We start from the raw sequence: 15,363 nt of genomic DNA on the forward strand, positions 1-15,363 counted from the left end.
ATTTGTCCAAGAATGATTATTACCTGTGTTTGTTTAAGAATTTTTATTAACTATGTTTGTGCAAGAGTGTTCTTTTCACAGGGCAAAAGAAAGCAGGAAGCAATGGGAAGGCGCTGTCAGTCAGAACATATTAAGACAACGGAACGCATCAACACCATATAATGCAGCACAGCCACTCAAGACGATGTTTTAGAGCCCCTTCACTGATGAAATTCCAAGCTCTCCAGACATGTGAGAGAGAAAGTAAATCTATGTATAAAATGTAGCTAGGCTTAGAAAAGAAATTTTGGCTTCCTGACGGTGTTAGGATTTCAAATGATTTCAGATTTTTAATTATTTTTTTGTAGTTTGGATTTATAACAAAAAGAATATATCACGTAAATTACAAGAAATAATAACTTCTTAGGCAGAAAACATAAATGTTCCCAGTAAAGAACATTCTTGAATCACTCCCTTTCTTATTGTTACCGGATGTCAAATAGAATATGTATCAGCCAGCAGAGAAAGTTCAATATCTGCCAAATCATCTTTTATTTTTGATATGTACGTGATGCATCGCTAAATTCTATTGCTGACACTAATAGTACACTGTACGTTAACTAACTGGAATTTAAATGAAACATGAAACAAAAAAGAAAAGAAAGAAAGAAAGAAAGAAAGAAAGAAAGAAAGAAAGAAAGAATAGATTTTTTGCTATGAACTAAAAGGAATCGGGAGGGGCGCTTGGGTGGGTCAATTGTTTGAAGGTTTGACTTGGGCTCAGGTCATGATCTCAGTGCTCCTGGGTTTGGGGTCTGTGCTCACAGCTCAGATCCTTTGGCGTGCTTAGGATTGTGTCTCCCTCTCTCTCTACCCCTCCCCCTGCTCATGGTCTGTCTCTCTCTACCTCAAAATTAAATAAACATTAAAAAGAATAAAAATAAAAGGATTCAGGATATATAATATTTAGAGTAATTTCTTTATAAAACTAACTAAAAGGCCTTGGGACACCTGGGTGGATCACTGGGTTGTTTCCGATTCTAGATTTTGGCTCAGGTCAGGATCTCATGGTTTCTGAGTTTGAGCCCCATGTTGGTCTCCATGCTGATAGTGTGGAGCCTGCTTGGGAGTGCCTCTCTCTCTCTCTCTCTCTCTCTCTCTCTCTCTCTCTCACCCTCCCCTGCTGTCTCTTTTTCTCAAAGTAAATAAATACACTTTAAAAAAAACTTATTAAAAATAACTAAAAGGCCTTCAACATAGACACAAAAATGGATAAATTTAAGATTATAAAAGTGGACATAGTTAAAATTAATGCCTGTCAGTGATTATTGAATGATGATAATCTTCAAAAGCAAAAAGGAAGGAAAGAGAAAAATGTCAATGAGTGTAGAATTAATGAATGGATTCTAGGATTTGACAAATCAGAAAGATAATATAGAATATAAAAAATATACAAATATTGATGAATAGGATTTTTTTTTGGATTTTTACAAATTAAATTAAAAAAAGAATGTGCATGATTATCAGATTTATGTAAATGGTAAATTTATAAATTGGGCATGTCTCTCTTTCAATTCCAAAAAATATGTATAAAGGTGCTTTTACTTACTTGCTGACAATACTAATCTACAAATTAAAAAATAACAATAAAAAAGCAAAAATTTAAACACTTTAAAAAAACACAGAAAATGTTGGAAATTAAATCCCATTAAATAAGGCTTACATGAAATAAATGAAGATAAATCCAAAGTTAACTGTACTAAAATAAATAAGTTAATATTCAAAATTTCACCATATTGATCCAATTAAGAAAATATGTATGTCTGAATAGGCCAAATCATTAATCAAATATTTTCTACCTATTAAAAATGTTATTATTAACCCTAAAAGAAAATAAACACATTTGCATTTTTTTCTCCAGTTTCATTTTGGAAAAATTGATCAGACGCCACAGAATGTGCTTCCACAAGGATTTTATTTAAGGCAACTTAACACAAGTTTATTATTTCACAGTCTCTATTTTTTTTGTTTATTTATTTATTTTTGAGAGACAGAGAGAGAGAGAGAGTTGAGGAGGGGAAGAGAGAGAGGGAGAGACAGAAAATACCAAGCGGGCTCCACACTGTCAGCATGGAACCCATCATGGGGCTCAAACTCATAAACCCTGAGATCATGACCTGAGCTGAAATCAAGAGTCAGAAGCTTAACCGACTAAGCCACCCAGGCGTCCCTATCTCCCAGTTTCTCTAGGTCAGAAACCCAGCATGGTGTGGCTTGTTTTCTCTGCTGAGAGTCTCGGAGGCTGAAATTCAGGTACTACCTGGGTGACATTCTTGTCTGGAGCCTCCAGAGAAAAATATTTGATTCTAAACTCTATTAGGTTACTGGAAAAATCCAGCTTTGGACATTGTGAGTCTCAGGTCCATCTTTCCTTACTGCGTGTCAGCTAGGAACAACTGTCGGTTCCCAGAAGCCAAAGGCAGTCCACACTCTCTTCCTTCTTCCACCTCACTCACCTCGAATCTCTGATATTTTTTTCTGTCTCTGGCTGCTCTACGTACATGTATATGTACATGATTTATGTCATTAGGTCAGGCCCAGCTGAGCAACCTCCCTAATTTAAGGTCAAGTAATATTCAACCCCTAATTATATCTGCAAAATGCCTTTACAGTTATTTTAGGGTCTTGATTAGTTTCTTGCAATAATAACACAAAGAAATAGGCAAAAGATTTTATTGAAAAATATTGAAAGTCGGTTGAAACTATATCTTGCTTTCATTTCAAATCTTAGAAACTAGGGGTGCCTGAGTGGCTCAGTCGGTTAAGCGACCGTCTTCGGCTCAGGTCATGATCTCAGGGTTTGTGAGTTTGAGCCCCGTGTCGGGCTCTGTGCTGACAGCTCGGAGCCTGGAGCCTGCTTTGTATTCTGTGTCTCTCTCTCTCTCTGCCCCTCCCTGCTCACACTCTATCCCTGTCCCTCAATAACAAATAAACGTTAAAAAAACATATTAAAGTCTTAGAAACTGAGGCAAGCCTGGGGAGTTAGCGAGAGAGTGTGAGCAATGGGGAAAAAAAAAAGAAAAGAAAAGGATCAGTGAACCAAACATTTCATTGCAAATCAGAGTGTGATACAGGGGTAAGTTTGCACATCTCAGTTATAGCTACCAAACAATTTTCACAGGGATTAGGGAAGTAGACTGGAAACAATAGCAGGCACTGTAGGGTTTTCTAATTCCAGTCTGATATATTTTCCTTCTAAAATATTTATTTTGAACATAGATTTGAGGTATTACTTGCAATCGATCCCATTTTGTCTGATGGCAATTTAAAAAATTAATTAATATTCCTTTCAGGATTGTGTTAGTGTTAAAAATTAAAAAAGAAAAAGGAAAATCAGCAGATCGCAATAAAGAAAGCCTGCACGTGTAATGATGATAGACGTCTAGGGTTGCTACATTCAAAGTCCCAGGTGGAAGATAGGAGAGAAATCTTAAGGAAAGTGGAGATAGGAAAGGGTCCCACGTGCACTATTTTCTGTTTGGATTTTCTCCAGTAACATTGGTAGACAACGATTGCTGCTTTCTCAAGAGCATTCTTGCTTCCTGTCCAGATCTGATGTGGGAGGGGGGTGAGGTGGATGACCAGGGGACTTGAATTCCATAGGGTGATTGTCCTCAAAGATGTTCCAGAATGTCTGGAAAAACACATAAGAATGAGTGGCAAACAGAAGCATAAAGTTAAGGTGATACATGAAAAAGAAATAAAACCAGTAGAATCAGGGGGATATCTTCATTTGAAGGGAGCTTGCTATTTTTAAAGCATATATTTTGAAATAAATATGACTTTCCATTATGAAAAAATATCAACTTATTTTCTTTTCTCAATGTTTATTTATTCTCAGAGAGAGAAACAGAGACAGAACATGAGTGGGGGAGGGGCAGAGAGAGAGGGAGACACAGAATTGGAAACAGGTTACAGGCTCTAAGCTGTCAGCACAGAGCCCAACGCGGGGCTCGAACCCACGAAAATGAGATCATGACTCGAGCCGAAGTCGGATGTTTAATCGACCTGAGCCACCCAGCCCCTCAATCTCTTATTAAAACAAAAGTTTCTTGCACATATGATTATATAATCATTGTATATAGAAATATATGCATATTTATTGTACATAAGCACTTGTACTTACACTGTTCTACTGAGGGAGGAAAAACAGCTATAACACAATCCAGAAGAGAACGCATGAATTATTTTATGTTAATATGATTTTGTGTTAATATTCTTCACTTATTTTAGAACACTGTAAAATTCTCAGAACCAAGATTTGAGCAATAGTCAACATGTACTGAAGAATTTTTTAAGCACACAATTTGCACTCCTGTCAAAGCCTAGAATTTGTATTTGTCACTTTCATTATGATAGAGAAAATTGAAGCAAAATTGGTAGTAAAATACTTTGGAGATCACAGAACACTACATAAGTACAGCATGTTTATGATAATAATCCATGAGATAAATAACTGAAGTATATTGAAAATAAATCCTTTTTAATAAGCAAAGCACTGGTTCATCTTAATATATATGCTTCTATGACTCACTGTAGAAAAAGATGTATGCTCTGTTAAGGGAGATTAAATTTATAATTTTTCCTTAAAGCATATAATTTCTTAGAACTGATTTTCTCATTAAGAACGGTAGAATTAAAATAATAATCTTCAAACATGAAACTTCCCACGTTGAGTTATTAAAAATACATTTTTCTCCTCATAAGATGGTTCTTTACATCTTAAAAGGAGAACTAAAACTATTTTTTTTTATTTTTATTATTTATTTATTTTTGAGAGAGAGACCTCTCTGACCTGAACTGGGGCAGGTCAGAGAAAGGGACAGAGGATCCCACGCGTGCTCTGTGCTAACAGCAGAGACCCTGATACAGGGCTGGAACTCACAAACCCTGAGATCATGACCTGAGCAGAAGTCAGACACTCAACCAGCTGAGCCACCCAGGCACCCCAGAGAACTAACAACTTTAAGCTAAAACCTCACCATCTGCTGTTTTGGGTCAGTGTCTAATAGTTATATTTTACAATAATTTAGGCTATGAAATTTCCATAGGCTTCATTCCAGATATATTATTAAAATAAGAATTTTTAAATGAGAACAACAAATCACAAATCACAGATAGCAAGACACTTTGAGTTATATGAGGTAGACAGAGTTCCAGAGAGCATATTATCTGTACAATTTATTTCATAAAGACATCTTTAATTAACCAACCAATGGTTTGGAAAACATGAATCATGTATCTGTTGTATGGTGGGTTATGGTAAATGAAAGATCTTGAAAGATCTGGTAATAATGATTTTGATTTTGATAGATCAATTAAACAAGAATAAAGTTCGAAGCAATGGAACACACACACGTACTCAACCAGAAGCAAATTTCACTTCAATGATGAAATTGAAAGTTTCAGAATTGTCTCATATTTCCAATATCTGAATGTTTTTTTGTGTGTGTGTGATATTTCTCTTGTCTGTGATAGTCTTTACTGGAAATGTCATCATTGTTCTCATAACTAGAGTTGAACAGGCTCTTTAGACACCCATGTGTTTTTTCCTTAGTAATTTTTCCTTCCTGAAAATCTGTTATGTATTTGTATTCTTTCTAGCATACTCCTAAACTTTTGGACTCAGAAAAGAAACACTCATTCTTCTACCTGTGCTACAAAAATATTTCTTTCACTTTAATGCTTGCAAACAGAGATGATTTTCTCCTGATAGTGATGGCCTATGACCACTACATGGCCATTTGTCATGTTCTGTAGTGTCCTCTAGTTATGAATAACAAGCCCTTTTTCCAGCTGATGTTGACTAGCTCTTGGATCTATGGAGTTCCAGTCAAAATAGGCAGACATATCAGATTTTCTCTGTGCCATTTTGTGGGTCTAATGAAATCCATCACTTCTGTGACATCCCTCCACTACTCAAGCTATTCTGCAGTGACATTTTCCTGAATGAGATGTTGGCTTTTCCAGTCACTGTGCTGCTTATCATGATCCCTTTTCTGTTGATACTTGGATCCTACAGTAAAATTGTCTCTGCCATGTTGAAGTTGCCATTGGCAACAGGAACAGCCAAAGCTGTATCCACCTGCCCATCTCACATCAGAGTTGAACCTTGATTCTGCAGATCCAAAATCATTACATATTTTTCACCCAAATCCAAACATACTTTTCAGAACAAATTTATTTCTCTTCCTTTACCAGTGTCATTCTGATGTTTAACCCCATGGTATACAATCTGAAGAATAAGGATATCATGATGGTCTTGAGAAACTGGCTACCTGAAAATTTACTGCATTAGCCACTGATTTGAGCTCATCTCTTTTTCCACTTAATTCTGCTGTTGTCTAATCTGAGGTTGTTTTGCAGTTTACTTTCCTGCTTGAATATGAGTTGATTATCTTTCCTTATTCATTAACTTGCCATTTTATGCTGGACTTTCTGGTATCAGGATTATATCCTGAGTGACTGTATTTAAAACAAGAGAGTGGAGTACCTGGGTGGCTCAATCAGTTGAGCATCAAACTCTTGATTTCAGCTCAGGTCATGATCCCAGGGTTTACGATATTGAGCACAGAGTTTACTTCAGATCCTCTCCCACTCTCTCTGCCCCTCCCCACCTCTCTGAATAAATAAATAAAATTTTAAAACAAACAAACAAAAAACAATAAAATAATATATTCCACCAGACATAAATGTATCTTTTTAAAAAGGCTAAAATATAGACATGTACCACAAATAATTACTGTCATGTAAATGTCATGCTACATCTCCAGTCTAAAGGTTTACATGCTGGGGCATCTGGGTGGTTCAGTCCTTTAGTGTCAGGCTCTTGATTTTGTCTCAGATCATGACATCAGGGTCATGAGATCAAGCCCCAAGTTGGGCTCCACATGGGCATGTGGCCTGTTTAAGATTCTCTCTCTCTCTCTCTCTCTCTCTCTCTCTCTCTCTCTCTCTCTCCCTCTGAAATCAAAAAGAAGATAAAGATTTACATGTTATAGCATGCTATAAAACACTCTAGTGACTGTAAATGAGCTCTGTGGCAGAGTCTGGCTAGTTGCTCTCCGAATATATTTCCATTTCTTAGACATATGGTAAACAAAATTCCCTAGCACTCCCATATCTACATTAAACCATGTGATTAGTTTCTACAATAGCACAAGGATAGAAGTGATGTGCCTATTCTGTGTTGAGGCTCTTAAGATTGATTTTTTCCCCTTATTTTCTATTTCTAATTCTCAGCTGTCTGAATACTGAAGGACTGATAGGGAACTAGAAAGATGAACAAACTAGGGGAAAATGGAATTCTTAGATGAAAGGAACCAGTTTCTTCTTCTTTTTCTTTAAGTTTATTTTCAGAGACAGAGAAAGAGAGAGCATGAGCAGGGGAGGGGAAGAGAGAAGGGGAGAAAAGAAATCCCAAGAAGGCTCCATGCTGTCAGTGCAGAGCCCAATGTGGGGCTCACTCTCACGAACCATGAGATCATGACCTGAGCTGAAATCAAGAATTAGATGGTAAACCAACTGAGCCACCCAGGTGCCCCGAGGAACCAGAGTTCCTTAATTCCTGACCACAAAATTGTACTGTGGTAAGAGTAGAAGATGCTTCTTTATTTTGTTAAGCCACTTATATATCTAGGGCATTGTTTCATTTTAAAATTAAATTTGGTTGGGGGAAGGGGGCGTCTGGTGGCTCAGTCAGTTAATTGTCAGACTTCAGCTCAGGTCATGATCTCACAGTTTGTGGGTTCGAGCCCTGAGTTGGGCTCTGTACTGACAGCTCAGAGCCTGAAGCCTGCTTCGAATTCTGTGTAGCCATCTCTCTCTGCCCCTACCCCACTTGTGCTCTGTCTCTGTCTCTCTGTCTCTCTGTCTCTCTCTCTCTCTGTCTCCAAAAATAAATAAATGTAAAAAAAATTTAATTAAATTTGGTTTGGTGATGGTGATATTTAATTAAATAAAGAAGCACTCAATTCTCTGAATTAAGGAGAGGATAGGGTTTCAATCAGTCTACTCCAACGGGGGGTGGACATTCAATTTGTCCCAGCCTATAAGTAACCGACATCTTATTTGAGGCAAATCATGAGTAAAGTTCCTATTTGTATATAAACATGAAGGAAGTCCCTCAGCAATACCAAATCAGTTACAATAACGATGTAAGAAGCATGCTATAGTGAAGATAAGCAGCCTTAAAATACAGAAATGAAATGCAGTTTTGGACACATACTATTTTGACAAATAGAAAAGCACTATTCTGACAAATGGTCAAAGAACTCCAAAGAGAAAGAAGCAAATGTAATTGTAAGTACAAGTAGATACTGGGTTGGCAACTTTATGCCTGATAATTTTATTGCCATACCTACCTAGCAGTAGTTGAAATAGGAAAAAGGATTTCAACAGGAAACCTTCCTTTTCCTTTCTTTCCTAAATAATTTTGTGGCAAATGCTTATTGTTCGAAGTGGTTTACATTTGGAATCAGCTCGATACTTGCCTTGATGCCTGAGTTGACCCCATAACATGAACAAAACCGTCTAGTTACTTGTCAGCACACAGGACATGCTTCAGTTTCCACAAAATTTAATCTAGGAACCCAGCTCTCCACTTCTGAAAAGGGATCTCACCACCTAATGGGTTAAGAACAAAGCATACCATATTCATGTGATAAAATATAGGGCAGATTTTTCTAAGGCTGTGGATGATCTAGATTTGAGTGAGTTATGAGAATAAAAATAAGAAAAGCAAATTGATGCTAATTATGAAGGATCGGGAATGCAATAGAAAGATTTTTTTAACTTTTTTTTCCTGGTAGTAATACGGAACAATTAAGTGTGATTTCTCCACCAGAGGACACCCTCCCACCCCAAGTGCCAAGAAGGGTCTAAAGAGAGGGAACGTTTATCTACAGAGAAAGTTTTTGAAAAAAAGAACTGTAATGACTGCAAAGCAGAAGCAGTCTCTTAGAAATCAAAATGATGCACGAGAGATGTCCCCCAGGACGAGCATGACTATTTCCTATTTAAAAGCACCTAATGTTGGAAGCTAGCAAGAGTATTGGAGAATTACAGCCACTTACTGGCACAGAAGAAGAGCTTAAAACATTGACAGTTTACAAAACATCTACAGTCCCATAAACAGCCTCAGGCAAATCCATAAAGGTAAGCTATAATTGTGCTACCAGACTCTTTTATGTAAGGATACTGTAAATTTGGGGCTAAAGATACAAAGGACAAAATAGAAAAACATAGAATTCTGAGATCTTTATATCAAAACCCGTTAACTATTCTTGGAGAGGAAATATTTTTCTCTACCCTTCAAGATTCTTCTGGCTGGTCTAAGCATTAAATTAACATGAGACAGACTAATGGTAGAAAATAAAGTTTAATTTTATGTGCACAGAGGTCCGATAAAAAAAAAATTGAGACTCAAAGAAAACATGGTCACGTTGCTTTTACATATTTTTTAATTGTTTTATTTTTATATATTTTGAAAGAGAAAGAGTGAGAGAGAGGGAGCACACACACACAAGCATCAGAGGGACAAAACAGAGAGAGAGAGAGAAAGAGAGAGTATCCCAAGCAGGCTCCACACGGAAAGAAGTTCACAACAAAACATGAGATCATGACCTGAGCTGAAACCAAGAGCTGGTTGCTTAACCAACTGAGCAACACAGGCACCCTGCTTTTACACATTTTGGACAGAGGAATTCCAAATACAATTTGGGCTGGGGTAGTAAAATAGCAAAAGGTACAAGGTTTGTTCAAACAGGTTTATTCCACCCCGAATTCTCTATTTCTGAAGATAAGAATGTCTCTCTCTCTTCTGGTACAGGGAGGGTCACTTTCGCACTGGTAATTTATTTCCTGTTTCCAGAGACAAAAGGAGGAAGTGTCAGAGGGTTCTTCTTGCACTGGCTGGTTCTTTTTTTTTTTTTTTTTTTTAATATAACTTATTGTTAAGTTGGCAAACATACAGTGTACACAGGGTGCTCTTGGTTTTGGGGGAGATTCCTGCGATTCATCGTGTAAATGCAATACCCAAAGCTCATCCCAACAAGTGCCCTCCTCAATACCCATCACCCATTTTCCCGTCTCCCCCGCCCCACCCCCACCACCATCAAGCTTAAGTTCCTTCTCTGCACTGAATAGTCTCTCATGGTTTGCCTCCTTCCCTCTCTGTTTGTAACTATTTTTCCCCTTCCCTTCCCTTCCGTGGTCTTTCTGTTAAGTTTCTCAAGTTGCACATACGAATGAAAATATATGATATCTTTCTCTGACTGACTTATTTCATTTAGCATAATACCCTCCAGTCCCGTGCACGTTGCTGCAAATGGCAAGATTTCATTCTTTCTCATAGCCAATTAGTATTCCATTGTATATATAAACCACATCTTCTTTATCCATTCATCAGTTGATGGACATTTAGGTTCTTTCCGTGATTTGGCTATTGTTGAAAGCACTGCTGTAAACATTGGGATACATGTGCCCCTACGTGTCAACACTCCTGTGGCCTTTGGATAAATTCCTAGTAGTGCTATTGCTGGGTCGTAGGATAGTTCTATTTTTAGTTTTTGAGGAAGCTCTACACTGTTTTCCAGAGTGGCTGCATCAGTTTGCATTCCCACTGATAGTGCAAAAGAGTTCCTGTTTTTCTACATCCTCACCAACATCTGTTGTTTCCTGAGTTGTTAATTTTAACTACTCTGACCAGTGTGAGGTGGTATCTCAATGTGGTTTTGATTTGTATTTCCTTAACAATGAGTGATATTGAGCATCTTTTCATGTGTCTGTTGGCCATCTGGATGTCTTCTTTGGAAACGTGGCTATTCATGCCTTCTGCCCATTTCTTCACTGGATTATTTGTTTTTCATGTGTTGAGTTTGGTAAGTTCTTTATAGATTTTGGATACTAACCTGTATCCAATATATCATTTGCAAATATCTTTTCCCATTCCATCAGTTGACCTTTAGTTTTGTCGATTGTTTCCTTTGCAGTGCAGAAGCTTTGTATTTTCATGCAGTCCCAACAGTTCATTTTTGCTTTTATTTCCCTTGCCTTTGGAGAAGTGTCGAGTAAGAAGTTGCTGTGGCTGAGGTCAAAGAGTTGTTACCTGTTTTCTCCTCAAGGTTTTTGATGGTTTTCTGTCTCACATTTAAGTCTTTCAACCATTTTGAGTTTATTTTTATGTATGGTTTAAGAAAGTAGTCCAGTTTCATTCTTCTGCATGTTGCTGTCCAGTTCTCCCATTTGCTAAAGAGACTGTCTTTTTTCCATTGGAGACTCTTTCTTGCTTTGTCAAAGATTAGTTGGCCATAAATTTTTGGGTCTAATTCTGGGTTCTCTATTCTATCCCATTGGTCTGTTTGTCTGTTTCTGTGCCAATACCATACTGTCTTGATGACTATAGCTTTGTAGTAGAGGCTAAAGTCTGGGGTTGTGATGCCTCCCACTTTGGTTTTCTTTTTCAACATTACTTTGGCTATTCCAGGTCTTTTGTGGTTCCATACAAATCATTCTTTAGGAACTTTAATACAAAATCATCATTTTACCATTGTGGCATGTTTTGAGGCAGCCTGCCCTGAACCCTTGCCCTACTGAACATAATCCATATAGTTCTTGCCTTTCTTAATGATAAAGTAAAGTAAAATTAGACATACGTCAAATAACAATAATATTGATACTTATAATAAAATGATTCACTTAATGTCATTTTAAAAACTATTTCTATTATTAGATTTGATGAAGTAGGAAAACATAATATTTTGGGGGGAAATCTGGAGACCAAACATACATAAAGTATAGTAGAATTGTTAAGCATTGTTAACTGCCTGATGTTAGACAACAATATTAAATTATATGACAGTGGATCATAAAATCTTACATAGATAAAAAGGATTATATGGAAAGCAGTGTGATGAATGGTTTATTTTTCTAGATTGAATTAAAGGTTAATTGATATTTATCATGCATTGCATAGGATGTGTTCATAGGGAAGGTTATGGATGGGATAGGATTAATGCTTTCAGTATTTAGCAGGAGTGATGGGAGAGGTACATAAAGTCGAATAATAATAATACATATATTTATTCCCACACGAACAAAGGGTTGGTTTAAGTAATTGATTCTCATTGAAATATAAATGGGAAGACTTAAAACTCATCTGAATGAGAATTAGACAACATCTTAAAGGAAAAGATTTGATTTGAAACAAGATGGAATACACACACAAATGAACCCAGACAGAAACAATAGAAAAAAGCCTGTATCATAATTCACTCATAAGAGGGGTGCAATAACTACATATTGTTCCTGCACAATATGCTATAAGTCTCAATGCATACTTCTCATTGTCTCTAGGATTCGTACATGCAACTATAAAATATGTATGTTTGGATTTTCTTTCTTGAATTGATTTTAAGAGATTATATGTTCATTTTTGAGATTTCACATATCATCTCCTAGAAACAGAGCAAAGCAATGGCAGAAATAACTTAAGAGATTACATAAATACATTAATGTATCTACTGAAATTAACAGGAAGGAGAATGTGGTTGGAAAATGTTAATGGACTAACTCTCTTTCATTTACTATGTCTGCAGATGGAGAATCGATTAAAAACAGGAATTTCAAATGTTACTACACTGGTGGAATTTGTTCTCTTGGGGTTTTCTGATATTCCCAATCTCCACTGGACTCTTTTTGGGATATTTTTAGTCATCTACCTAACTATCCTGATGTGCAATAGCATCATAATATTGGTAACAAGAATTGACTCTGCTCTCCAGACCCCCATGTATTTTTTTCTTGGCAATCTCTCCTTCTTAGAAATCTGTTATGTAACAGTCACAATGCCCAGAATGCTCATGGACCTATTGACCCAGAAAGGAAATATTTCTTTCTTTGCCTGCGCTGCACAAATGTTTTTTTTCCTCACATTTGGAAGCTCAGAGTGTCTTCTCCTGACAGTGATGGCCTATGACCGCTACATGGCCATTTGTGACCCTCTGCACTACCCTCTAATCATGAACCACAAGGTCTGTGTCCAGCTGGTGACTGTCTCCTGGATCAGTGTATTTCCATTTGTAATTGGGCAAACATGCCAGATTTTCTCTCTGCCCTTTTGTGGGTCTAACACAATTAACCATTTCTTCTGTGACATCCCCCCAGTACTCAAGCTAGCTTGTGGGGACACACTTGTGAATGAATTTGTGGTCTATGTAATTGCAGTGGCAATTGTCATGGTTCCATTTCTGTTGATTGTTGTCTCCTATGGCAAAATTATCTCCAGCATTCTGAAATTGTCGTCAGCCAAAGGGAGGGCTAAAGCCTTCTCCACCTGTTCTTCTCACCTGATAGTTGTCGTCTTATTCTATGGAACGGCTACTATCAATTATACACAACTGAAATCAAATCAATCTGAAAGAGTTGGGAAATTAATCTCTCTTTTCTTCACCGTTTTGATCCCAACTTTGAATCCCATTATATATACTCTGAGGAACAAAGACATCACGGTAGCACTAAGAAAACTACTAATGAAGATTTTAATATGATTCAAATACTTGCAACTGTAGAAAGAATTTGCTTATATGCTTGTCATGTAGAGACAACAGAGAAAAGTGTCTCCTAATTTTATTCCCTAATAATGTTCATTAATATCATCATAGCAACCTCACATCGTCTCAAGGAAACTTCATTTCCAATGATTAAGTTGAGAGCTTCTGACAAATCGAAGTGCAAATTATTTCAATTGCGACAATCTCATTTATAATATTAATCTAATTTGTAATTTATAATCTGATACCTGTGTTTGTTTACGAATTTTGAGAAAACAGGTTTCTTCAGACGTGTTTCTTAAAGGTTTCTTCACAGTGCAAAAGAAAGCCGGAAGCAATGGGAAGGCGCTGTCAGTCAACACCATACAATACAACACAGCCTCTCTAGATCATGTTTTAGAGCCCCTTCACTGAAGAAATTCCAAGCTTTCCTGACATGTGAGAGAGAAAGTAAATGTATGTATAAAATATAACTATTTTTGAAAAACAGAGAAGGTAAGCATTTCGTAATGTCATACAACAGTTTGCATGTGCCAGTGGTAGTGATTGTGATGCCCATTAGCCCACTTAGTATCCAGGAGGCTGTGGAACAGAAGAAAATATTGGCTTCCTGACAGTGTTAGGATTTCAAATGATTCCTGAGTCTTAATCATTTTTTTGCAGTTTGGATTTATTACAAAGAGAATGTATCATGTAACTTACAAAAAAATAATAACTTTGTAGGCAGAAAACATAAAAGTTCACACAAAGAAAATTCTTGCATTACTCCCTTTCTTATTGTTACCGGATGTCTGATAGAATCCAGCAGAGAAATTTCAATATCTGCCAAATCATCTTTTATTTTTGATATGTAAGTGAGGCATCACTAAATTCTATTGCTGAAACTAATAGTACACTGTACGTTAACTGACTGGAATTTAAATGAAACATGAAACAAAAAGGAAAAGAAAGAAAGAACAGATTTTTCTTATGAACCAAAAGGAGTTCGGGAGGGGTGCCTGGGTGGCTCAATTGTTTGAATGTCTGACTTGGGCTCAGGTCATGATCTCAGTGCTCCTGGGTTTGGGATCTGTGCTCACAGCTCAGAGCCTTTGGCCTGCTTAGGATTATGTCTCCTTCTCTACCCCTCCCCTTGCTCAAGGTCTGTCTCTCTCTATCTCAAAATTAAATAAAAATTAAAAAATTAAAAATAGAAGGATTCGGGATATATAATATTTATAGTAATTTCTTATAAAACTAATTAAAAGGCCTTGGGGCCCCTGGGTGGCTCACTGGGTTACTTCCGATTCTAGATTTTGGCTCAGGTCAGGATCTCATGGTTTCTGAGTTTGAGCCCCACGTTGGTCTCCATGCTGATAGTGTGGAGCCTGCTTGGGAGTGTTTCTCTCTCTCTCTCTCACCCTCCCCTGCTGTCTCTTCCTCTCAAAGTAAATACACTTAAAAAAACTTATTAAAAAGGCCTTCAACAATAGACACAAAAATGGATAAATTTAAGATTGTAAAAGTGAACAACGTTAAAATAAATGCCTGTCAGTGATTATTTCATGATGATATCTTCAAAAACAAAACCTGTGTCGGTAGTCAGAGGCAGAGATCAATATGTATTTCTTATTCATATCATAATATCACAATGATACACTCATCAAAAAGACAAAAAAAAAAGACTAATCCTATCCCATGTGTAAAATATCTGGAGCCATGGGACCTGTCACCCGACGCTCAGATGCGAATGGGTACACTATTTTGGCAGACAGCTAAAGAATCCTTCTTGGAG

At 37.0% G+C, this 15,363-nt stretch overlaps 1 protein-coding gene and 1 pseudogene across 1 annotated transcript; both read left to right on the forward strand.

Annotated features, from left to right (window-relative positions):
• Nucleotides 1-5,474: 5,474 nt before the first annotated feature.
• Nucleotides 5,475-6,337, forward strand: LOC125911457 (olfactory receptor 10AG1-like; annotated as a pseudogene).
• Nucleotides 6,338-12,617: 6,280 nt separating this feature from the next.
• On the forward strand, nucleotides 12,618-13,586 carry LOC125916112 (olfactory receptor 10AG1-like). The gene has a single exon (XM_049622278.1). It carries the CDS (start codon nucleotides 12,636-12,638, stop codon nucleotides 13,584-13,586), a length of 951 nt encoding a protein of 316 aa, XP_049478235.1. The 5' UTR covers nucleotides 12,618-12,635.
• The last annotated feature ends 1,777 nt before the right edge of the window (nucleotides 13,587-15,363 follow it).

This window comes from Panthera uncia, chromosome D1, assembly GCF_023721935.1.
Source record: "Panthera uncia isolate 11264 chromosome D1, Puncia_PCG_1.0, whole genome shotgun sequence".
NCBI classification, from domain to species: domain Eukaryota; kingdom Metazoa; phylum Chordata; class Mammalia; order Carnivora; family Felidae; genus Panthera; species Panthera uncia.

Coding starts and splice junctions, on each gene's coding strand:
- LOC125916112 (XM_049622278.1), top strand. CDS start 12,636: ATGGAGAATCGATTAAAAACAGGAATTTCAAATGTTACTACACTGGTG.